General features: G+C 37.8%; 1 protein-coding gene across 2 annotated transcripts in view; it reads left to right on the top strand.

Annotated features, from left to right (window-relative positions):
* EPB41L4B (erythrocyte membrane protein band 4.1 like 4B) overlaps positions 1 to 26,182 on the top strand; it is a 248,062-nt gene that overhangs the window by 132,600 nt on the left and 89,280 nt on the right. The window contains exons 8-16 of one of the 2 annotated variants that reach the window (XM_069095376.1): positions 4,117 to 4,204; positions 4,468 to 4,556; positions 5,151 to 5,220; positions 5,311 to 5,480; positions 9,218 to 9,327; positions 13,302 to 13,332; positions 14,582 to 14,615; positions 19,301 to 19,365; positions 20,729 to 22,719. In XM_069095376.1, the coding sequence (XP_068951477.1) occupies positions 4,117 to 4,204; positions 4,468 to 4,556; positions 5,151 to 5,220; positions 5,311 to 5,480; positions 9,218 to 9,327; positions 13,302 to 13,332; positions 14,582 to 14,615; positions 19,301 to 19,365; positions 20,729 to 20,882 (811 nt within the window). In that variant the 3' untranslated portion in view covers positions 20,883 to 22,719. Of the gene's footprint in view, positions 1 to 4,116; positions 4,205 to 4,467; positions 4,557 to 5,150; positions 5,221 to 5,310; positions 5,481 to 9,217; positions 9,328 to 13,301; positions 13,333 to 14,581; positions 14,616 to 19,300; positions 19,366 to 20,728; positions 22,720 to 26,182 lie in introns of those variants that run through there. The other variant, XM_069095377.1, reaches the window with a different exon arrangement.

The raw sequence follows: 26,182 nt of genomic DNA, 5'->3' as shown, positions 1-26,182 counted from the left end.
ACATCTTTGCTTGGCTGGAGTGAGTGTAGCATTCTTCCTAGGGAGTAACAAAAAGTGATAAATACAACAAAAAAGCATGAATTTTATATGAGGCAAATAAATGTAGTCATTTTCTGGAGGGATCCAAATGGCACTTAAGGAAGATGCTTATGGTTATAGTGTATGAATTAGAGTGGACTATAAGAGAGGGTTAGAAGCACAGCATCTATATAGGAAGTTTGTGTGTCTATGATAATCCAGGCACAAATTATTAGCACCTATTTTATTGCTACTCTTTGATATTGCTGTTTGAAAATGACCCCAGTGGGTTTTTTTTGTTGTTCAGTCATTTTCAGCTATGTCCTACTACTCTGTCCTACCCATTTGGGGTTTTCTTGGCAAACATGGTAGAGTGGTTTGCCATTCCCTTCTCTAGCTCATTTTATAGATGAGGAAACTGAGACAGCCAGGGTTAAGTGACTTGCGTAGGGTCACACAGCTAGTAAGTGTCTGAGGCCAAATTTGAACTCAGAAAGAGGAGTCTTCCTAACTTTAGGGCCCACATTCTAACCACTGCACCATCTATCTGTCAGGGTTTTTATTACAAGAAGTTATATCCTACTTGTCATTAAGACTTCAACATTTATAATTGGTGATTATGATTTCGATAAAATCCATGATCATTGTATTATCAGAACTTCATTTATTTAATAATCCCGTATGCTTTTTCCCTTTTAGAGTCTGTCATCATTTCTAAGAACTTTTAAAAATCTAATGTCTTAAGGTGTGGGGCACCTGTCGTATTCCCTTCCCTGGCTCTTGCCCTTTCTAAGATGATGCATTCACTTTCTTTCAGTGTTCCTGTTGCTTTCATTCCATCAACCAGTTTGGTTTTGTTGATCAGAATTAAATCCAAAGTATAAATTTCCCTCATTCCTTCCTTTGCCTTCTGACAGATTAAATTGTCATCAACACAAGACAAGAATTTTTGAGATGCTCTACTTTTTTTTCTCTGATTGAAACTCCCAGCAGGTATATGGATAGTTAAAGACTCCTCATCACTACTATATCATACCACTGATAGCTATTGATAATTATTGTCAGGGGGAAAAGTCATCCATATTCTTTATCTGTGGCCAGACATCAGATAATATCTGTCCACTATGAAAGAATGTTTTCTCTTTTTTTATCTTTATCTCAATGATTCTTACTCTTAGACTCCTGTATTTTCTAATTGACTCAAGATATAATTTCATAAATGTAAACATACATCCATGACACATTCTCTTCTGTGATTAGATCTGTTTCTTTTGAACAAGTTACACTTTTCCATTGCCATTGTCCAGTCATGAGTCCCAGTTATTTCCATGAAGTTAATGTTTGCCTTCTGCCTAGTCTGTGCATCCTTATACAGACATTTGAGGCCATAAATATTGTTCTCAGCCCTTTTTCCCAGTTCATTATTCCTTCTGCTTTACTGCATTGCCTTTTGAAAAATAGAGGGATATTTTTCTTCATTTGTTACATCAGAGTAAGCAATTGTTGACTAACCAAGGAACCACTGTTCATTTGTCTTAACCTACAAGGGTACCCCAGAAAGGATTGGGTTGGTATTGGGGGACAGAGTTGAATGACTGGGGATGAATTTATAGCATGTGGTGTTATTGAATACCTGATTTAGAGTTAGAGGATTTGAATGCTAGTTCTCCTACTTTTTATTATGTATAAACATGAATAAATCAATTCCCCTTTCTGAGTTTCCAATTTCTCATCTATAAAATGAGGAATTTGGAGATTAAATGCTCTGAGAGGCTCCACGCTAAATCCTATGATTCTGTAAGAGCTCAAGTCATCAAGGTAGCCATGCACGAATCATTTTATGAGAGAGAAAGTAGAAGGCAGTGTGGTATAGTGTATAGAACTCTTCCCTTAGAGTACAAGTACCTGGGTTCAAATCTTGCCTTTGTCACTACCGGAATGACATTGGGTAAGTCATTTAACTTTCTTGGGCAGCAGTTTCCTGATCTCTAAAATGATGGGATTGGAATATGTGGTTTCTGGGGTTCCTTCCAACTCTAGGTCCTCATAATAATGTTTGAACTTCCTACATGCGGCTGCTTCATATTATTCAGAATGTATGAAATCTGGATTTTTATAAGATCCATAAAGGACTTAATTTTTTAAAAATTAGCCACAGTCAATAACAAACTTTCATTGTATATAGTGTATATAGTGGACTGTTGGTTAACCTTTTTTATCCATACCTACATACCCATAATGTACATTCGCTGAACCAATTCATGTACATAGTCTTGAGCACCTTTCAAGTACAGTGCTTATGGATCAGAATTCAGAGATGCAGAAATATAGGAGCCATTGCCTCTGCCTTAATGTGGGTGGTAGCAATAGTAGTAGAAACTAGTCACAAGCAGTGTCCATGCAGTATCAGTATTAAATCAGTATTGGGGGGGGGGGGTGTATGTATGTGTGTGTACACTCACATAAACATACATTGAGTGAGCTTTCTCTTTCCTAACAGGGTCAGGAAATAGTAGTCTCCTTAATAATATAATATGCTTAAAAGGGTCTTATTATATATGTCATTCATGGATTACTAGTTTACAAAGAATTAAGATACAATAATATATGTTATGCTAAAATAATACTGTACATAACTATTAATAAAGATCCGTATTAGTAATCAACCTGACAAAGCAGTTGGATTTGATTGGAGAGTGGGAGTTGACCAAGCAACCCCTATGATAATGAAGTGAATTCTGGTCTCTTATTTTTACTTCTGACCATGGAATTAGGCTGTCCTAATCTCTCAAATGACAGAGATAAGGCCAAAAGGGTAATTGTGCTATGCTAATTCAAAAGGATTTAGTCATATTTAGGGAAATTGGCCAGTACTTCTTTTTTTCTCCATAATTTTTTAAAAAATAATATTTTATTTTCCCCCCAATTACATGTGAAAACAATTTTTAACATTCGGGTTTGTTAATTTTTTCCAAAGTTTTGAGTTGCAAATTCTATCTTTCTTTTCCATCTCTTTCCCTTCCTTGAGACATAAGCAATCTGACATTATACATGTGCAGTCATGTAAAATACATTCCATATTAGATTGACCAGTACTCCTAAAGTTTGAAATAAAAATTTAGCTGTAGAAAGAAAGTGACTGGAAGCAAAATACTAAGCCAGGAGGCTGTGAGCTATGGTGGAAAGGATGGGAAGGTCTGTAGGTGGATGGATGAATGCAAGTAGACATTGTAAAGGAAATATTTGAGGATCTGTTGACTAGATGTTGAGGGTGGGGGAAGAGTCAGATAACTTCAATTGTGAAGCCTGGGTAAGTGGGAGAATGGTGGTTTCATGAACAGAAATAAGGAAATCCCAAGAGAACATCCCAAGAGAAATCTAGAATTTCCTTGCTCTGTCTGACTTACCCTAAAATTGTACCATTTAGTTTCTTCCAGATGTTCTGCATAATCACAAGAGTATACACAAACCAGTCTGTAGTTACAGAAATGTAAACTTAACGTTTCCTAGAGCCAAAGGAGGCTGAGAGCTCACTTAGCAAAGCTTCTCTCCAATAAATAAATAAATAAATGAACAAATGTTTGATCAATAAATATTTATTCAATAAATGCTTATTAAATAAATAAAAACAAGACCCCAACACTGAATTTAACGAACTGTATAATCCATTGCTGTGTGATTAAATTTATTATACTAAACATTTTAATTCCTACTCAGCCTTTGAAAGCAATTTGTCAGTGGAGAAAAACCTTAACATCGTAATCTGAAAAATAGATGTGGTTCACCCATTTTATAGAACAGCAAGCTGCCCACCTTTCCATGGAATTGGCATTCCTGTGCTGCAGTTTTTGAGATCATCTCCGTTAAACTCATGTTGCATTTTCATAACTATAGGCATAATTGACATTAGTATTTCCCTGCAAACTAGATCAAATGAAGAAAAAGTTGGGTTCAATTTCCCATACTCATTTCAGGAAAATGGCTGCCAGTCCCCCTCAGAAGAAAGGAATCCAAATCTCTGACAACAGAGTCTTGGTGTTGAGAATTCCCTTTATGTTTGTGCAGCAGCCTACATGTATCTCTATTTCCTTTGTAAAGGGGGAAGAGTCCTGCACAGGCTGAACTTTCCTATCTGAACAAGGCAAAATGGTTAGAAATGTATGGCGTAGACATGCATGTAGTTAAGGTAAGATATGGAACAGCACCATAACAACTAAATAACCTCAATATACCTGCTGTTGAAAACTTAGAAGCAAGCCTTTGATGTAATGCATTTTGTATTCTCTTCAGACTACTGGAGACTATAAGTTCCTTGAAGATAGGAATTTAATATTATGTAATTATTGAATCTCTCTCAATGCGTAGCACAGTTAGCTACTTTTAAAATGTTTATTGTATTTAATTGAAACATTAAACCTGTATACTGATTGTCACTTCTTTTGTTTATAGGGAAGAGATGGCTGTGAATATGCTCTTGGTCTAACACCAACAGGGATATTAATCTTTGAAGGAGCTAACAAAATAGGTTTATTCTTTTGGTAATTTAGCTTGTCTAATATTATTTTAAATATGTCCTATTTTGTGGTGGAATGATGTCATATGGTGGATGATAACAACATTGAAAGTTAGTGTGGCAGAGTGGATAGAAGGCTGACCTTGGAATTAGGCAGATGTGGGCTCTTTATTTGTGTTGTTGAAAGGATTTTCCATTCTTGGAGTTTGCCATAGTAATAAAATCACACACACATACTCACACACACAGAAAGAGAATATTGAGGTGGGTTTACAAAACCCAGATTCATTTTTAGAAAACTCATGTTATCGCAGTAATCACCCATGCTCACCTCCCCCAAATTCTGGATGGTCCTCTTTAAATTAAATTGTTTCATGTCAACCTGACACCATCAGAAAGTCGACTTTCTGATGATGAACTTTTTTGCCCAATTAGTTCGTGAAACTATTTTCTAAAGGCATGAACATCTTGTAATTATCACTGGCAAAGTGATCCTTGAATTGTTGAATGAAGTTTCACCTAAGCTAAGAGTTGTAAACAACGAAATGGCAGCCACTGTTTGAGATATGAATTGTTTGTATATATGATTCTGCTGTAAAAATGTTTTCTTTGTAACTAGGCCAAAAATCACTAAAATGGATTTTAAAAAGAGCAAATTAACCCTTGTTGTCGTAGAAGATGATGATCAGGTAATTTTGGTGCTCTCTTTTCTGTCTTCATATCAGCCTTTCCCTAATATCAGATATGCAAAACTAACAGGATGCTCTATTTTGTTTAAGGGGCGAGAGCAAGAGCACACGTTTGTTTTCCGATTAGATAGCTCCCGGACCTGCAAGCACCTCTGGAAATGTGCAGTTGAACATCATGCATTCTTCAGATTGAGGACACCAGCAAATAATAAATCCAATAGATCAGACTTCATAAGGCTAGGATCACGATTTAGGTTCAGGTAACTAATCATTTGCCTTAAGTTAAGAAACTGTTTGGTCCAAAGAATTGTTGTTGTTCAGTCATATCTGACTCTTCCTGACCCATTTGGGAATTTCTTGCCAAAGATACAGGGGTGGTTTGCCATTTCCTTCTACAGCTCATTTTATAGATGAGGAACTTTAGGCAAATATAGTTAAGTGACTTGTCCAGGGTCACTCAGCTAGTAATTGCATGAGGCCAGATTTGAATTCAGGTCTTCCTTACTCCAGGCCCAGTACTCGTATCTACTATGTTCCCTAGCTGCCCTAAAGAATGGGACAGGTTTATCCATGAGAAAAGCAAATGCTCAGAGGCAGCAATATTAGGACTATAATGCCCCAAGCAAGAGAGGGGATGCCCTAGGGAGACTACATCCAGAAACTTTTGACAATGATTCTCTGATTCTGTCAAATCCTATGGTACTCACCTAATTAGGAAGAGTCCTCTGGCAATCATATATCAATTTGTAGATTTAGAGCTGGAAACAACCTTAGGGGGGTAATTTAGTACATGTACAATGTAAATCTTAATCTCTGAAACCTTTTTTTGTTTCATTTTTTTCTCTTAAAGACGCTTAAAAAATCTCCAAATCACTCTGGTCCCAGGCCAAGCCCTATTTGGTCACTGTTTGGGCCCTAATGGCCATAGTGGGGGACCTCGGCCTTTTCAAGCTAAGGTCTTTTTTTTGCTTTTTTTTTTGGAGGGCAGTTGGGGTTAAGTGACTTGCCCAAGGTCACATGGCTAGTTTTTGTGTTTAGTGTCTGAGGCTGGATTTGAACTCAGGTCCTCCTGACTCCAGGGCCGGTGCTTTATTCACTGTGCCACCTAGCTGCCCCTCAAGCCAAGGTCTTTAACAGATCTCCATCTGACTGGGCAATTCTGCCTCACTTAAATCCAATTCATGCACAAGTGGAGACATCACTCATGATGTGATTGATCCTATTTGCAAATGAGAGATAAGGACACTGAGGTTGGTGTTCAGAGGATGGTGACCAGGTTGATGAGAGCATGCTGCTATTTCTGGACTTGTTGAAGGTGTAGGGAATATTTAGCCGGAAGAGAAGACTTAGGGAGGGCATACTAGCTGTCTTCAAACATCAGAATGGCTGTCTTGTAGAAAAGGGAAAAAAATTTTTTTATCTTAATCTCAGAAGGCAATCTTGGAGATTTGGTTGGAAATTATAGGGAAGCAGATTTTGGCTTAATAAAAAGAATGAGATATCCTTTCAATGAGAGCTGATAGGGTTAGATTGTTTCTGGAGGTAGGAAGTTGCCTCTAAATGACTGCTTGGTAGCAGTATTAAGGTTGACATTCTGGTCAGATCCAAATGACAAGGACCCCTCCCAATTTTAAGTCTATGATTCTATTAGAATGTTGCATAAAACTTTTCATCTGTGAGTGCAATCATAGGTCTTGAACCTCTTCCCACATAATACATCTCATTAAAATCTGTTTCAAATTACAGAAATTATCCATTTGAAAACTTATTGGCAACATGAGGAAATCACTGTGGAACTCTTTCAAATAAACCTGGGCATTTTCTGTTTTCTTTAGAGGTGTTGGAAAATGTGCAGAAATATAAAGGCAAATTCTCTTTAAGAAAGAAAAAAAATTTTCTAAGAAGCATCTGATAGCTTATAAAATTCTGAAACATCTATAGGAAGATTTTTAAAGAAAGTCACTTGTGTGTTTGCACCCATTTTAAGGAAGAAGTCAGTGAGTGACCTGCAAAGGGTGCGTGTGGGGTGGGGTCTACGTGATGCAAAAGAAAAAGATTATGTGTTTGTAGTCTTGGGATCTAAGTTTAGAACTGAGCTTGGCTACTTTATAACCTCTGTCACCTTGGGCAAATTACTGAGCCTTTCTGGACTGCCTTCTCTTTTATAGTCCATCTATAATCTGTTGGTGTTTGTCCTTTGTTCTTGAAGAGAACTGTGACATCAGGGAGGTGATTCCATGACATGCAAGTGAAGTGGATTTAAGTGAGGGAGGGCTGTGCAAAGTCACCAGCCTCACTTTTTCCTCCGGAGTCAGTGGGTCCAGTGGCAGGATATAGATCAGTTCAACTGGAGATGATGCTGTAGGAGACCCTGGGCTTTTCAAGCTAAGGTCTTTAACAGGTCTCCATTTGACTGAGGCTTAATAAAAACGAGGCAAAGAATGATCTCTTTAAAAAAAAAAAGATCTGGGAGGGGAAGACTTTTAGGGTTTCTGGGCAAAAAAGAAACAACTGTTATTTACATTCGCTCATCCCTGTACCAGTTAGGGCCTGACCAGTGACAAAGTAGGGTTTGGTCTGGGACCAGAGTGATTTGGGTTAAGGCAGGTCTTTAAGAGAAAAAAACAAAACCAAAAAAAAGTTTTAGAGATTAAGATTTACATTGTACATGTACTAAATGACCCCTAAGGTTATTCCCAGCTCTAAATCTACAATCTGCTATGTGATTGCCACAGGACTCTTCCTGATTAGAAGGTGGATACCACAGGATTTGACAGAACCAAGCAGTCATCCTATAATCTTCTTTTCCTTTGTTTTATCCTTTGACCATAAGGGAAAGATTAGATCAGGGAAGATGAAGGGACAATTTTTGGGTTAAGTCACTATGTGGTGTGAAGCTTGGTTGCCCCTTGGGAGCACTAAATAAATAGAACTTTGTCTTTTCTCTGGTAAGCTGTAAGCCCAGGTAAAAACTGCAATGTCATTGGAGGCCTGAAAATGACTGAAGAGCTGCTGAAATGGGTGAAATGGACAGGTGTTAGAAGAACTATCGCATTTCTGAAAAGCTCTCTATAGGCACAAGGTTTTTTGATATCTTAATTACTCTAGGTCAGAGAACTAAATGTGATTAGGAAAGTCAAAGCCTAAAGAGTAATTAATAATACCTGATTTTAGTAGCTGAACTATCTGTATTTGTGTTATTCTTGTATAGATCAAATCTTGTATAATAAAGTTAATAATTAGGGATTTGTTAATTATTTGGAGTAATTGACTTTTTTTTTCTGCCAGAGAGTGAGTGGTATATTGGAAAAGTATGGTACTTCAGGTCAGGAAGACCTGATTTTAAATCCTTTCTCTCAAACTTATTCCTTGTGTGACCACAGGCAAATAATCTGTCTGAACTTCAATATCCCAATATGTAAAATTGGGACATTAATAGTATCTACCTCATAGGTGAGAATCAAATGGGAATGACATATAGTTTTTCATAAACCTTAAAGCGTTATAAAATGTAGGTGGTTATTATTATTACTATTTCTTTTAGGAAAAGCACAAGTAAATGGATCGTATGCTTTTTCTTTTCTTTTTTTTTTTTTTTTAAGAAATTCAGTTAGTTATTCCTAAGGTAAAGTTTACACATTCAGACTATGGAGCTGTAACCCAACACTACCATTTACCTGGTGGTTTCTCTCTAAATTTTGGACATAGTGCCTTAGAGAAAATTATCACTTCCGGAAGCTTTATCTTCAGTAACCCAAACTTGTTAAATCATGGAAATTGTCATAGGTCACTGTTTTGTCTCATGATAACACACTGACCCGTAAACCGAATTTAAGATTCAGTTGAACTCTTGAACAGTTGTGCTTCATGATTGAGTTGAAACAGTGATCCCATTTAATATAATAAAAAAAACTCATTTCAATGTAAATTCCTTTGCAAATATATTCTAATAAAGTTGGTAATCTATCAAAAAAAAAAAACCCTATTTATTTTCTAGTGGGAGGACAGAGTATCAAGCCACTCATGGGGCCCGGTTACGAAGAACCAGTACATTCGAAAGAAGACCTAGTAAACGGTACCCGTCACGGAGACATTCGACTTTTAAAGGTTGTGTGTTTTTCATTCTATTTCCAATAGTATATTGTTCTTTAACTCATCAAATGTAATTATAATGTATAGTTTGAACTTTTTGTCTACTTTCATCCTAGAGAAGTAGAAAAGTTTATCTGGGTAGCTTCTAAACAGGTTTAGTCAGCATTTGCCATGCTACTATTCCGTTTTGTGTTTTCTCTTTTATGTTTTCATTCTGTCCTCTCCACCAACCTTGTCTGTCACTACCTCATACCTCCCCACCCTTTCATGAGCAAGCAATGGGGTCTCAGAAGTGTCATGGGAAAATGAGCATTTTAATGGTGAGAAAGAAGTAGCTCTCTCACCTTGAATAAACATACCTTTTGCAATAGCAACAAGCCTACACCCCCTGCTATTATACCATGAGAATTATAATAGGAGGGGGAAATGATGGATAGTGAAGAGATTAGCTTAGCTAGGCAAACAAAAAAAGTAGCATTCAAGTGTGGGTATACAAATTTAAATTCATGGGCAGACATTCATATAAACACTTGACCTTTTCAGTTGACTTTGTCTAGACCCTCCATGATCTTTTCTTACACAGTCATGATCTCCCCTTGAGTTATCTGAGTCCTTTGAAACTTTGAGCAATTAAGATTTATTGCCCTCATGGCTCAGCACTATCATCAAAGTAAATTATGGTTAGTTAGCATCAACCTGAATTCCCCAAAGACCTCACGGGGCCCTATATAACTTTTGAGTCCTTCCCAACAAACTTCTGTTCACCAGCTCATAATAATCAAATGAGGGGCAGGGGATGTTGACCCAGGTTTTCCCTTCCTTTGTCAATAAGGTGGTCTATTGCAGCTTCCATCTGGTCTACAGAAAAAATGCCATGTCTGGTACCTTTGTAAACACATCCAATAAGAACAAGGAAGATCAGCCAATCTGTAGCAGCAAAATACATTAAAAGGAAGGGGATTTGATTGAGATAGGAATGATGAGAGAATAAAATGGAGGGACATTATTAAGCTCATATGATTAATGAGGGTGGCATGATTTGTGGTGAAATTGGTTTTATATATTTCATAATTGACATGGCTTAATAACTTGTATAGTGTTAAATTGTATCAACTCCACTATAAGCTATCCAGTAGTAAAGGGCAGGGAGTCGTAAGTCAACTGCTGGAAAGGAGCACAGAAAAATAGAACCAGTGGCTGGTAGGTGGTTTGTTGTAGTCTCTCCTCTAATTGGTGAAGAAAGGGAAAACCTGCAGCAACAACCTTGTTTCAGTCTTCCTCTCTTCATCAGCTTGTCTTAATGCAATAAGCCATGTATATATCTAATAAAACTATGCTTCCTCTTCTAGCTGCCGTCTTATTCCTTTGCTTTCTCTCCTTTATTTTATGAACAAGTTTCTTGAGCTGGGTCTCACTGGCTGCCTCCATTTCCTCGTTACCCTGTGAGGTACTCTTCCATCTGGCTTCTCTCCTATCACTTTACTGAAAATTCCCTTCAACAACTCTACATTCTGCTGCTTTCTTTATAATTAATCTTTTTTTTAATGTCTCTGTTGCACTTAATACTATTCACCAGCTCCTCCCTTGGAGGGTAGGGGGAGAAAAGCAAGAGGGCCAGTGCTGAACTTTGGAAAATTATAGATATAATAAGTTTCCTTTTAAAAGAGCAGGCATTAAAAGATAGGGAAAACCCACACATGTAGTCCTCATAAAGGGGGGTGGGGGAGAAAAGTGTCAAGAAGTGGTCTCATCCATGTACTATGAGAAATTTGAAGAGTGAAAGAAAATGTTTGCTCTGGTAGGGAATGGAATTTTGGAATATGTCGTGGTGCATCTGAGTTGGGCCTTGATGGAAGAAAAAAAAAAGGAAAAATTTAGCAGTTGGCAGTTGAGGTAAAGTAGGGTATGTCTAATCTAGGAATAAGCAAAGAATCAATCATTCACCAGGCATTTATTAAATAGCTGCTTATGTGTCAGGCACACAGAGGACAGGAAAGGACAGAATAAGCAGAAGAAATAAAGAGTAGTGGTCTAATTCAGCTGAACCATGAAAGGGAGTCTTACTGAGTCTACCTCAGCATTAACTTTCACATTTGTCCCTTTCTCTCCATTCACACAGAAGTTACTGCTAGCCTGGGCCTTCATCACCTTTCACTCAGGCTGCTGTTGGTTCCTATCTTTCACCCTCCCATCTCCAGTCTGTTCTCCATGCAGCTGCCAAATGGATATTCTGAAGACATAAATCATTCAGAAATTTCAGTGACTCCCAATTGCTTCTAGGGTTGAATACAAAATCATTACTCTGACATGTGAGGTCCTTCATTCACAATATTGTTTCTAGGCTTCTTTCATATTGTTCCAGTTAAACTGACCCGATGGCTAATTCCTTTTCAGAGCATTCTGCCTCCTCCCTCCATGCTTTTTTTGTACAGGTGGTCCCCTAGGTTTGGAGTCCTCTCCCTTACATCTCTGCTTCAAGGCCAGGGTCAAGTTCCATCTGTTCTGTGAAGTTTTTTCTTTAATCATAATAGGACTCTTATTATACTTATCTTCTGGATTCCTGGTAACAGCCTATATCACAGCTTGTCTGCATGTGTTCATCTTGTGTGTATATTTTTCTACTTTCCCTTGGTAGACTGGAGGCTCCCTGAGGACAGGGACCTTTTTTTTACACTTTTTTTACACACTGTGCCTAGGCATATAGTAGATACTGAGTAAATATTTGTGGGTTAATCATTAAATCATAAGTACTGCCCATATGTTTAGAACTGGACTAATCAAGGTTCAAAATAATGTAAGAAAAAGTAGAATCTCATGTTAAGGAGAACTTGAAAGTATAAATAAAGATTTCTTTTATGGGGCCTAAGAAGTATTTTGCATAAATACATGAAAAGTAAGGCTAAAAGGGTTTGAGTTTATCTGCTTATTTTTATTTATTTTTAGAAATTTCTTAAGTATTTCCATGTAATTAGCATGATTTATTATTATTCTGTTAATAAATAGCAATATTTTGTTATTTCTAATTCATTATATATTTTATATATAACTTAATATATGATCTACAGTATAGAATTCTATAATATAACATTTGTGCATCTTAATACCAATATATTAATTTATTATTAATGATAATAGCTTTCACTTCTATAGTGCTATCACTTATTATATCACTTAACGTATTAACTCATTTGATCCTTACAACAATCCATTGAGTAGATGCTGGGCTGGTATCTCTATATTACAGATGAGAAAAATGGAAACACAGAGAGATCAAGTGAATTGCCTAGGGTTAAACAGCTAGTCTGAGGTAGGATTTGAATAGGAGTCATTTGTGTGTGTATGCTTCCTTCAACCCTAAATTTATAATCAGTGAAGGCAAGGACTAGGTTGCCATTACCTTTCTAGCACCTAGCATAATGCTTGCATGTAATGCATACTTAATAAATGATTCTTTGTATTTGGAGAAGAGTATAGGAGAACTAGAACAAGAGAAGAGGGGACAAGAAAGACAAGGAAAAGAGACAAAAGAAAACAGAGGAGGTGACCAGATAGGAGAAGCCTGTAGTAAGTTTTGAGAGTTGGAGAGGACCAGAGACTTTATATGCTACTAAAATAAGTATGTCTGTTTTCCAGGAAGAATAGTTGACCCATGCTAGATGTTTCTCAGTTCCCTATCTCCTTTTCCCACCTCTGTTTGTTTCCACTCCCTGTTTCTCATTCCATCTGTGGAGTGGATAAAACACTGAAGCATTTGATTACACTGTCTCTGTGAACAAAGAGCCTCTCTGAGCTTAAGTTGATAAAGACAGCTGTGGTGAAGAGGTAACTTTTTTAGATTAGAAAAATGTTCTTGTGAAGATGTACTTCAAATACAAAATGAGTTTGCTTAACCTGCCTCTTTCCAACCTGTCATAAAGCAGCTTCTAAAATTGTAATACTTTTTCAGTTTCTGGGATATTGGCTTAACCTATATTTTGTTTGTATTTAAGCAAACAACCCAGTGAAAGCAGCCCAGCTATGGTAAGTGTTATCCTGATCCTCATGGACAAAACAGTGGTTGTTGTTGGATACGGAAGACTTCATTTTACTCCTCTTTATTTTTTCCTAATATATATAAATTATGGATATTGATCATAGGTGCGATTTTCATTTTCCTTTTTCTGTTTCCTGATTCTGGATAACAATTTGTTGGGGATGTTGAAGTGGGGATTTCTATTCAGCCATGCATTGATTGAGATGAAGTCTGAGGTTCCTTCCAGCTCTTACTTGCTTTGATTCTTGTGGAAAGAACACTGAATTTGGAGGCAGTCGGGGGTTCAATTCCATGTTCTGATGTTTAACTTCTGACATGTGAACTTAGGCAAATCACTAATGATTTGAAGACCAAGAGGAGACCATTTACAAAATGGCTGAAACAGTACTGACAATGCTACTATCTCATGGAGTTATTGTCAGGAAATAGTTTTGTAAAGTATTAAGTTAAATGTGAATTGCTGCTATCATCATTCTTGTGGCTCTTGGTAGGAAACTATTTTTGTACAATAATATGCTGGAAATTATTAGTCAAGAATACTTGGTTTTTGGAACATTTCACAATCATTCTCCAAAATTCAGTTCAGTTTAATCAATGTCTACTAAATATTGTTCAGTACAAAGCAGTATATTAGACCCTGGAAATGAAAAAAAAAAATGGATGCCCTGTTCTCAAAGAGGTGAAGTACAAAGGGGAGAAGAAGAAGAGAGTGATCCACAACTACTTTCAGAACCTCAGAGGGGAAAAAAGACTTTGGTCACAAAGACTACACAGTTGACAAGAAATAAAAGATAGAGATAGGAAATAAAGCCTACTATTCCTACTCCCATGTGCCCTCTCTCTCCCCTCTCCCCTTTTCTCCCCCTCTCCATCTCTCTCTCCCTCTCTCTCCCTGCTTCATAATTCTCAGGGTCTCTTAAATCTAAACAGTTTTATCTGTGGAATGCATAGTGTAATTTCTTGCTGACTGGACTGTCATTAACTGCGAAAGAACCAGGAAATGTTAATGTTAAAAAAAAAAAACCCTAAGGAGGCAAGAGAGTGTCTAGTAGGAGGGGAGATAATGCTACAAAATGGTGCATGTGTGTGACCCAAAATGGCTGTTCATCATAGATGTTTCTGCTTGATTTTTTTTTGTTTGAATATGAATCTGAGCAGGTAACATTATGAACATTAATACTAATTAATACTACATTACTTTCCTCTCTGTAATATGTTGTCTATTCTTTATTTTAGCTCCAAAAATAATCCAGAAGTTCACAATTACCAGGTAAGAGCAAATTATTTTTATATTTTTCCAGCCTAGTTAGTCATTTAATCCTGTCCTCTATTTGTGTTATGTGATGACAGTGGAAATTTAAGCACCAGGAAACTTTGACCAAGCAAAAATTGTTGAGCTTGTTTCACTCAGACATGCCACTGTCATGCTCAGGAGGACACTTCTTCTCTTAGGGTCTGAAGGAATAATAAATAATATTATTGGGCTAATGACCTTCTCCTCAGGCTAATGTGAATAAGCTTATCTGGCTTTTCCACTATTTTATCTATCCTGTAGAGGATAAAAGATGTTTTGTTTACAGTAAGTGTTTAATGAATATTGAATCCCGTTAAGTTGATTTGAATAAAATGGACAGACCCACCAAAGACTTCAGTAATCATCTGATCCAGAATATTCCATACCATTAATACCCTGAGGTGCTGTCATACTGTGGTTTTAGATGCCACAAATCTCAGAACTTTGCCTTGAGAACCTGAATACTTGTTATGATATTTCACTCATTTTCCCTAATTTTGCCTTTGCAAAATATTTTTCCTTTTTGATCTTCCATTATTGTCTAGGGCATCCCTGAAGTCTTAGTGCCGTTTTGAAAATAAAGCTTAATATACTTGTTCAAACACAATCTCTAAGTGAGTTCCATGAGTGAGTTGGGGTGAGTTGAGGTGATAGCTTGTATTCTGCATTATTCTTTAGAATATCAGAATGTCAGAGGTGGAAGAGGTGTTGGAGGCCATCTTATCTAATCCCCTCAACAGGCTATACCTCTAAGAGATTAAATATCTTGAATACCGCCCCCTTGCCCCCCCCCAACAGGTTACTAATTAGTGATAGTTATGAAATAAGAGCCTAGTTTTCATGAACAGCTTTACCCCAGCTACTTCCTAATTATTTTGTTCTAGAGGTATTTTGTTGCAGTGGCTATACATTGATGAAAATCACACTTGCAGAAGCCAAGGATGAAATATAAATGATGCCATTCTCTCAGTGGTGAATCACAAGAGAAATGAATAAACATGGGTGCCTTGAGCAGAGGAACCTTTTCATATTCCAGGCTCATCTTGTTTTTCACAGGTTTTCTGTTTGGGTTCTTCTCTTCCCCCCTCCCCCCCATTAGAATGCTAGGTGTTTTGAAAAGAGCACAGGACTTGGTACTGAGCGGGACCTAGGTATAATTCTGCTTCAGACATGTTAGCTGTATGACCATGGCAAGTTACTCTCAGAGTCTCATCTATAAAATGGAGATAATGATAACATATGTCATCCCTAACTCACAAGGTTGTAAGAAATGATAAGGGACAGGACTTTGTGACCTTTAAATTGCTGTGTAAATCTCTGCTGTTAAGTGTTTTTTTGTTTTGTTTTTTTAGTAGTGACTTGAGAGTTTATATGCGTTTCCTTGGTGGGAAAGGAAGCAACCAGGGGCCTGGCCCTGGAATCAGAACATCTGGGTTCAGTTTGAGCTTTGCCCTTTGCCATAGGCATATCATTTCTCCCTCTGAGGGCCTCCATTTCCTCATGGTAAAATGAGGTTAGACTATACTACCTTAGTAGTATTCCTATGGTATTTTACCTATATAGTATTACCTGTAGTCACCATACTACCTTCTGGGTTCAACCACATTCTGTAATTCTTTGGGGTGTTTAAGAATAATTGTTCCGGGGCGACTAGGTGGTGCAGTGAATAGAGCACTGGCCCTGGAGTCAGGAGGACCTGAGTTCAAATCCAGCCCCAGACACTTAACACAAAAAACTAGCTGTGTGACCTTGGGCAAGTCACTTAACCCCAGTTACCTCCCCCTAACCCCAAAAAAGACAAAAAAAATTTAATTAAAAAAAAGGATAATCGTTCCTTGGTAGATTTTTTGAAGGCTTTTGATTTATATACCATAAGAAAAGGCAGGTCCTAGCAAGCTGTAAGGTCAGCTATAGGTGGTGCAGTGGATGGAGCACTGGGTCTGGCGTCAGGAAAACTTACCTTCCTGAGTTCAAATCTGGCCTCAGACTCTTACTAGCTGTGTGACCCTGGGCAAGTCACAATGCTGTTTACCTCAGTTTCCTCATCTGTAAAATGAACCGGAGAAGGAAATGACAAGCCACTACACTGTTTGCCAAGAAAGTCCCAAATGGGGTCACAAAGAGTTGGGCACAACTGAAAATGACTGACCACCACCACCGCCAAGCAATAAAAGCTTTTGAGTGTGGTCCCAACAACAAACTGTGCCTTGCTAAATTCAGAGAGGCTCATCACCAGAGATTTGGTTGCCAAGTGATGCTTTGACTATAGCAGCACCTCCTTGAAGATATATTAAGGGGTACACATATCTCTCCTCTCTCCAGGCCATCCTCCCTCACAGCTGCCAAGCTGATATTCCCAAAAAACAGGTCCAACTTCCCTGCTTAAGAAACTTCACTGGCTCCCCACTGCCTTTACTGTTAAAGTCCTTCATAATCTGACTCCAGCTTCTTTCCATTCTAATTGCATGTCTTCCATCAGACACTTTGTGATATAGCCAGACAGGCCTCCTAGCTCTTTGCTGTCTGTCAGATCCAGTCTCTCATCTCCATGCTTTTGCACAGGCTGTATCCCTGCCTGGGATTCTCTCTCCCTCTCAGAACCCCCTCATTCCCTTCCAGTCTCACCTCTACTGGTTCTTCCAAGAAGCTTTTCTCCAATCTCCCTCCCTCCCCCAGGCACTGTGTGTACAATATATTTTATATATTTTCTGACTGGCATAATACATTTTTGTTGTACAGTTGTTTCAGTCATGTCTGACTCTTTGTGACAGAGGTTCACAGGGTTTTCTTGGCAAAGATACTGGAGTGGTTTGCCATTTGCTTCTCCAGACATCATAAATGTTTGTTGATAAATTGATTTGATTATAGGGGTTGTGATCTGTTTTGGCAGAGGAAGTACATAAATCAGTGGAGTCATTAATCCTTTTAAATATCAAAATAAGAGGATAGCACCCAGCTCTCAGGCTCCCCTCTCATCTGAGGTGTTGGGAGCTCATGCTTTGAAAAAGTGCCTGTTATGGAGATAGGGATCAGACAAAGATTTTTAAAAATTTTGACTTTTGCTGCACTAACTCCATTGTTTCCATTTTTCTCTTCAAGTCTACTTATTATAACAATGCATCCTTCCATTTTCTGAAAGCAATTGTTATGTCAAGGCTAGGTAATCATACTTTATTTTCCAACTGATTTGCCAAGAAAAGAATTATTGAAAAAATTTTTTAAAAATATCTCAGTACCTAGAAGTTAAACCATCTTTCCTCTATTTTAAATGAGTATATAACCAAAGATATGAACTAACAATCCTCTTAAAAAGATGGATAAAGGGGGTGGCTAGGTGGCGCAGTGCATAAAGTGCTGGCCCCGGAATCAGGAGGACCCTGGTTTGGTTCCGGCCTCAGACACTTAACACCCACACACACAAAAATAAAAAAACTAGCCGTGTAACCTTGGACAAGTTACTTAACCCCAATTGCCCTCCAAAAAAAGGCAAAAAAAAAAAAGATGGATAAAGTTGGATATGGACAAATACTGCCTATAAGCATGAGAGGGTTTTTAACTAGTGAGGCAAAGGGCCTGCACAGGTTTGTGGAATCTGCCTGATTCCAATGATAAGGAAGGCTGGAGATAAGTTATCTACATGCTAAAAAGCTTAGAGAAACTGCTCCTGAATATCTAGGGAAGATAGGACTTCTAATCATCATGAGGCAGCTAGGTGGTATTGTGGGTAAAGCACTTGGAGTCCAGAAGACCTGAATTCATATTCTTCCTCAAAACTCTAACTATATGGCCCAAGCTGGTTCTGAGGAGCCAGTGAGGGGATAATATGGAAGGTACTTTGCATAACTTAAAACACTACATAAATGCTAACTACAGTCATGATATTCCTCATTTAATTCACCCGCAGTGATGGGATTTTCCACAGATGGCTTTAGTGGTGGTATATTGAGTCTCTAGAATTACCCAGTTCTACTTTTCTCTTGGAGATTTGTGATTTTAAGACAGCTTTCAATTTAGAGGGATAGGATGTCTTCCCATTCCACCATTAACTAAAGCAATTTGTGACTTTACAATGCTTTCTTGCCTGTTTCCACATCTATAAAGGGGGAAATGATCTCTCCCTCTCATATACTATCACAATGTGTGGTAAGGTTTTTTTTTCTTGTTTTGGTTTTGGTTTTTTTGCCATTTCTAAGAAGTTCTCCAGGGAATGATATTTCACACCAGTCTCTGGTTCTAGAATAATGTTGTACACTTGGATACCTTTCTTACAGAAAGTTCTTCCTGATATAACTTTAGCTGTTTCCTTTGGTTCTGTCTTTGAGGAAAATGGAAAAGGTTCATTCTCATTCTTCTGATAATGACCTTTTGGGCTTTTCTCCTAAGTACCTGTTTTCTTTTAAAAACCTGGTTATTATTTCTTCCTGACTTGAAAGCTTATGATTCCAGAATCATCTAGAACTGTTGCATTACACTTGTTTAATTTTTTTTAAACAAGGGCAATAGAATGATTGGGTAGAATCTTCACTTTGTGTTTTCTTAGAGTTGTTGTTACCATGGTCATATACCCTCCAGAGTATACGAAAGTTAAAATATAAAGCATGTTAACTTCTTGTCTACATGGAATTGTGAATAAACTAACATGGTTAATATTTTGCTTCCAGATGCAATACCATCCTACTATACATCCTGGACAACAACAATGGCATCCTCATTCTCCGAATGTAAGGTAAGCACTTTGGAAGAACGTTGTTTTTGTCACCGAGTTAAAAAAATTTTTTTTCAAATTATACTTAGGTATGAATCAAAAGAAACAATAGTAAAAGCTTCCTCAGATTAGTCACAAAGGAATAGTTACATTATCTGATGCACAGAAGTTCTGTAAGAGGCAAGTCATTACTTTTTGAAACCTTGTTTGTTAATAACTTCAGTGCTTTTTGTGAAAACTTTAAAATGCCTCTTAAAACCTCTAAATAATGTTTGTTCTTGACATGGGGGAGGTGGGGTGGAGGAGTAATGAAGTGGAAGCAACCCTCGATTTTGGACTAGTAACACCTTAATTCAATCCCAGATCTACCACCTGTTGACTGAATGACCTTACACAAATCACCCTATGCCTCTACTGAGGCTTCAAGTTTCCTTCTCAGCAAAATGAATGGGGTTGGACTAGATCAGAGATTCTTAACCATTTTTGTGTCATAGACCCCTTTGGTGGTCTGGTCAAACTAAAAAATATTTTAAATGCACAAACTACCTTGAATTATAGAGGAAACCAATTATATTGACATAATGTTATAAAAATATTTTTTAAAAACCAAATTTACAGACCCTAGGTTAAGAATTTTTTGGACTAGATGATCTCTGAGGGGTCCCTCTCAGCTCTAGGATTCTTCAGAAGAGAGTGTCCTGTCTTCTGCAGGCACAAACAGAACTTGGAATGACAGAAATAATTGAGTTAATAGAAAAACTGAGTACCAACATTGTACATCAGAGCTCACCAAAGCTTATTGATGGAGTCCTGAATGTATTCATAGAGAAATGCCATTATTCACAGAGGCATTCAATTTTGTGTGATTTTTTTAACAGGTGGCTTTGGCTAGGTGCTAATTTCAAAAGTCATTCTATTGCAAATGCCATTTGTTTTCTCAGCTTAAGCAAATGAAAAATATATGGAAACTTATACTTATGGAAATATTATTACATTTTTACTGTTTAACCCAGGAGCCATGATATTTCTTTCCTCAGCTCAAACTTTTCTTGTGGGAAGAGGGAGAGAATTTTATGTATTTTACTGCTTGTTCTGCCCAATGAGCTTCCTAATGGATATGACCCATCCACAAACACATTTTTTACCCCCTTATGAATTTGGGATTTTATTCACAGTTCTCATCTGATTTTGCCCCCAAATACCTGAAATGGGGGGAGGAAAGTGATGAAAATGCTTAATGCATCCTGCTATCCAGTATGTCTCGTCATTTCCATCTCACTGTTTTGCATGCAATTTCTAAAGCATTTGTTACCATCTTGTATTATTTCATCAATAGTTTTGTGTCTTCATCCTTCACTAACCATTAACTATGCCAATGGCACAGGCCATCATTTCAGGATGACAGGTCACATTGGAAACCACCCACAAGTGAAGATGACCACAGTTTGCATTATGTCCACAACCAGAACCAGAAGAATTTAGGAGGAATACAAAGTATGAGTTTGATGTATCAAGATAAACTTATGACAGCCCTTTGAGACTCTGCAGATCTCCCTGACCATCTTAGTCTCATCACATTCCATGAACATTGTCTGTCTTTGCATTACCTGAGTTTGTGTTGTTTAAAAAAAAATGCCTGTAGCTTATATTTGATTGGCCTTTCTTGATAGTCTTGAAAGGTCTTTTCAGCCTTTTTATAAATATCTGAAAAATAGCCCATGGTAGCTAGTCATAAATCACTCATTTACCACATTCCAAATAAAATGAAGGTAGTTCAAGGCTCAGGAATAATTTTTGTTGTTCCAGTTTTAAATTTGGAAGTAAAAATGTATGTTTATTTTTATTGTGCAGCAAATATAGATATATATCTTTGTTATTTAACTGATGGGACCAAGCAAAGCTAGGAGAGATTGGTATAAGAGCATAGTATAATGAAAAGACCCCTGGGCTGAAGGGTCAAGAAACTCTTATGCTAGATTTGCCAATGATGTGACCATGAGCCCATCATTTCCTTCTGAGTTACTTTAGTTTCCTCATCTGTAAAATGGCTAGGGGTTGGACCAGATGGTTTTCTGATACTATCCAAAGCCAGGGGGTTTTGTATTTTTATTTTTAAATATTGCTGCCAGGCTGAGGTTTCAAGTGAAAAAGAATGTTGCAAATCTTAAAATGAGAAGAGGTGTGGCATAGAGGAGACAGAAGTGTAACCTTGGAGCCCAAAACACCTGGGTTTGAAGTCTTGCCTCTGATGTCTACTGGCTGGATCAATCCCTTCGCTTTTGGGGGCTTGAGGCCACACTGTCAGATTATAAATGGCAAAGCAGGTGGCAGCCTGCAATGCTTAATGAAGTCCCTCACCAGGAGCTCACTACTCTGATGAAATCACAGATCTGGTCCATAGTCCTGTGATGGAAAATGCAATATCCCCTTTCTGAGAAGACCTTTTTTTTTCCCCTGGAAAGATTTAAAATCTTCATGGAATTTACTGGAAGATATTTTAGAGGGAGAATAAACGCTTTGTATCTTGCAATCACTACTTTTTGATTGTACTGATAATAACCACATGCTATCCCTATGGGTAGTAGTTGCTGCTATTAATCATTTAAAATAATGCCTTAATGATGGGTGCTGCTATCTTGCCTGATTTTTTAAAGGTAATTCTGAATACAAACTAAGGATTGGTAGAATGTATCATTTTTCTGCTTGGACTCTCTCAAAAGGTAAACCATTGCCATCTACAATGCATTTGGGGAATCTGATGAAATTAATATGTATGTGGGGAGGGAGTAACTTTTGTGTAGCTGTGCAGGGTGCAGGATCAGGTGTGTGCCATTCCCATGTCAGAAGTGCCTGATGCCACCCTGTTTGCTACTTTGGGGTGAAATCTGTATCTAAAATCACCTTACTGTCTTAGTTTAGCTCCTGCTTTAAAGTGAGCAAAATAAAACAATATGCTTTCCCTCTGGTCCCTTAAAACTACAAGATTCAAACCATATTCATTTCACCCTTTTATAAAATCAAGAAATTCTTGTGCCATCCTTTGTGAAATTTTTTTTTGTGACATTTTTGTTGCAATTGGGTGTGTACTTATTTTGTTTAAATGTCTTGAGATCTTCTATATTTGATCAATTTTAGATTAAAATACAGCAGTTCTTGATTTTTGTACATGCCTGTTCAGCAAGGGAAAAACCCAACCCACTCTTTTCAGAGTTAGGCTTGATCATCCACAACTCTTGGTATTTTTAAAATTGTTTATAAATGTTCTTTTTAGCAGTTGTTTTGATCTTCAGTGTATGTGCTAAGTACAAATTATGTGTCCTGAATCTTTAATCCATCTCAATACATTTTTACATAAATGCCTTTCAGAGGAATAAAGATCATTTGTTGTGTTTTGACTCTTAAATTACTTTGGATGAACTCCTGATGGCTTCCTGGATTGTCTTCATGGATAGCCCATGCATCAGTACACTTGGATACCAGAATTCTATCTTATAAGGCCCCAAAGTGAGCTTTGGACCATCTTGCATGAAGTGAGACCTCTTTAGAACCTCCTTGTCTTGGATTGTGGTGTCATTTTTACAAGCTGTTCACAAGTGCAGTTGTGAATGGGTTTTTACTATATATCAGTTAGTCAATAAGCATTGATTAAACACCTTCTGTGTGCCAGGTGAGCACTGGAATACAAATATAAGCAAAAATAGCTCTTACTCTCAAGGAACTCCCATTCTAATGGGACAACATGCTGATGACTGTGTGCAAACAAGGTATCTACAGGATGAACTGAGAGTACTCCACAGAGAGAAGGCACCTAGCATTGACAGGGATCAGGAAAGGCTTCTCAGAGAAGCTATGATGGATGTCTAAAAGGTAACATTCTCTTTCCCTTAGCACTAATATTTCAGGGCAGTGAAATGGGATTTCTGAAAGCAGAAAAGCACGTGACTCATCCGTGTTATCCAGGGGCAACCAATACCACGGTGAAGTGATTTGGCAGAGAACTGAGAAATGGTATTATAGAGTCTGGGCTTAGTTAGTGTTAAGGCAAACTACATACAATTTAAATTGAATTGGACTGAATTGCCCCAAGGGCATCTGTGTGTTACTGTGTAGTACTTGGGAGGTAATGGGTTATAGGGAAAGAGCATTGATGTTGAAGTAAAGAGACCTGGTTTTGACTTTCAGCCCCAGCTGACCATGGGCAAGTATGAATGTAAGTATGAATGGTAAATGAGAGATAATAACATGTTAGGCTTCTGAAGCCTAAACATCCTAGAAAAATTGTAAGTTAATGTTACAACTGATTTTCATAAAGGTCCAATGTTCTAACCTATCCAGGTCTTTTTGAATCCTGATGGTCATGTAGGGTCTCTGTGGTCCCTCACAGCTTTGGGTCATCTGTAAATTTTATAAACGTCATCGATGCTGTTATCCAAGTCACTGCCAGAAATGTAAATAGCACAGATCCAAGCCCAAATCTCTGCCCCCTAGATGTAAAAGTTTTATTTACCAGTTGTTTTTACACCACAGTAATTTCTGTACATGCTAACTAAAAAGATGAATCCTCCCTTATAAAAAAGAAAAACAACAGTAACCCCATCTGACAGTGTATGCAACATTCCATGCTCATATTCCCCTCCCCCCCGCCCCCCACCGCAACCAGAAGGATGGAGGTAATTCTTTTCTTCTCTAGGATCAATAGAGGTCATTGCTAATACTCAACTGAACCTTGTGTTTTGTTTGTTTATTTTACTTGTTTTATAAGACAGGCCTTTCAGGATTGAAAATTAAGGAAAAATACATGTTGAATAGGTGTGAGATCAGAGAGAGGATAGGACTGCCTTTTAGAAATCTTCCAAAAGGAACTAGACTAATGAACAGGATAGAAAGTCACTTTTTCTACATTACTTCTCTTCTATGATGAAATGATACCCAGCTTAAGAATTCTCCATCTTATCCTTTGGATCGTACCTGGTTCCTTTTTTGATGCCACAGCCCCGGGGGTCTCCTTCTTGGTTTTCCAGTGATACCTGTCATCCTTCATCCTACCCCTGTGGAGGCATACCACTATCTTTTTTCTCTAGCATGAGGGAGTATTAGGGTACAAACTATAAACAGTGTAGACATCTCTTGAGTTATGGTTTAATGTTTTTCCAACATCTTAATGAAGGTGAAAATTTCTCAGCCTCCCCATTGGCCATCACAGCAGATGGGGTGGGGATATAAATTAGACACAGTCCCCTCCAGGTGTCATTTATCTTATTTCACTAACCTCTTTCCTACACCAAAGCTTTTTAATTATATAACTTTGGGCTGATCCACTCAACTCTTCCCCTGTCCCTGGATTGAGTGACAGTGTCTATCTTGTTATTGTCTCTGGAGGACTAGGTAATTTCTTCATTGGGCCCCATGTCTATCCTTTTTGTTTATGCTCAGAATTTGACCTCCCTCACAAACTAGGCTGTTGTTCACAGTTGTGATCATTACAAATTCCTTTCCTATCATTGTCTTCCTTCTCTAGGCCCTATTCTTTTTCTTTAAGCATCCTATACAATCTCTTTTTCTCTCTCATGTTCCTTTTTTTCTGCTTTTTCAATTTTCCAGCAGGCTCTGATCCATGCTCCTACATTCTGGACCTTGGATCGTCCATCCTACTCTCTGTTGCGTTCTTCACTCTCTTCTTTCATTTGCCTTCCTATCCTTTGTCTCTGTCTCCTTCCTCGTCCTCTTTGCACAGGTCCCTTGTTCCTCCCTGGAGTATCACCGGTTCTTAGGCAATTTCCTACTTCACTTATATTAAGGCATCATAATGTGAGACTCTTTGGTGGTACAGATTAGACCTAGAGTCAGGAAGACCTGAATTCAAATTCAACTTCAGACATTAACTAACTGTGTGATACTGGGCAAGCCACTTAAACTCTACCTCAGTTTCCTCAACTATAAAATGAAAAAATAGTAACACCTACCTCCCAGGTTTATCGTTGGGATAAAATGAGAGATTTATGAAGTGCTTAGCATAGTGACTGACATAAAGTAGGTACTTAAATGTTTATCTCCCTTATTCCCTCCCTCCCTCCCTCCCTCCCTTCCTTCCATCCACACACTCCTTATTAAAGTATTTCATGTAGTCGGCTACATTCCCACAGACTCTATACTAATTCAGCCAAGACCTTCACAGGCAGGTTGGTTATGTCTAAGCTCTCTCTTGACATTCATAAAAATATTGGCATTTTAAAAAATCAGTTCAGACAAAAGCAAGCCATACACAAGATGACAAACATTTGTTAAGGATCTACTGTGTGTGCAGTGGTAGCCTCTGTGCTATAGATCATAGCTAAGCTGTAGTCCCCTGCCCTCACAAGTTTAAAGTCTGGTAGGAAGGATAAGATGCAAATCACTATAATACTGCAGTTTTCCATGCTGATTTTACAATGTAAACTCCTTAATGCATATTCCTTTAAAAGAGAATTTTCACTTTGTGTGTATTTTCATTACCTGGCACATAGTAGGCTCTTAATAAATGCTCATTGGTAAATGCATTAGAGTCTTCTAGAGGAGAGCATTAGAAATCAAGGGAATCTCAGAAGACTTCCTTGTAGTAGGTGACTTTAGAGTTGTGCATTAATGGCCAGGATTTCCACAGGTGAAGAGGGGGAAGGAAGAATTCCGGAAATAAGGAATCATGTGAGCACAGTGTGTGGAGGCAGTAGGTAAAGCTGGAAAGTTAGAGAAGATGACCAAATTGTGGAGGGCCTTGAATGCCAAAGGAATTTAATTTTTTCTGGGTACTCAGAGGCAGTCTTTGAATAATTTTGAGCAGATCTATGGTTAAAGAATATTA

Source organism: Petaurus breviceps, unplaced genomic scaffold (assembly GCF_028583685.1).
Source record: "Petaurus breviceps papuanus isolate PSGF00001 unplaced genomic scaffold, PetGlider_PUasm1.0 226, whole genome shotgun sequence".
NCBI classification, from domain to species: Eukaryota; Metazoa; Chordata; class Mammalia; order Diprotodontia; family Petauridae; genus Petaurus; species Petaurus breviceps.
Note: the sequence above shows the minus strand (reverse complement) of the source record. Positions and strands in the feature narration are given on the sequence as shown.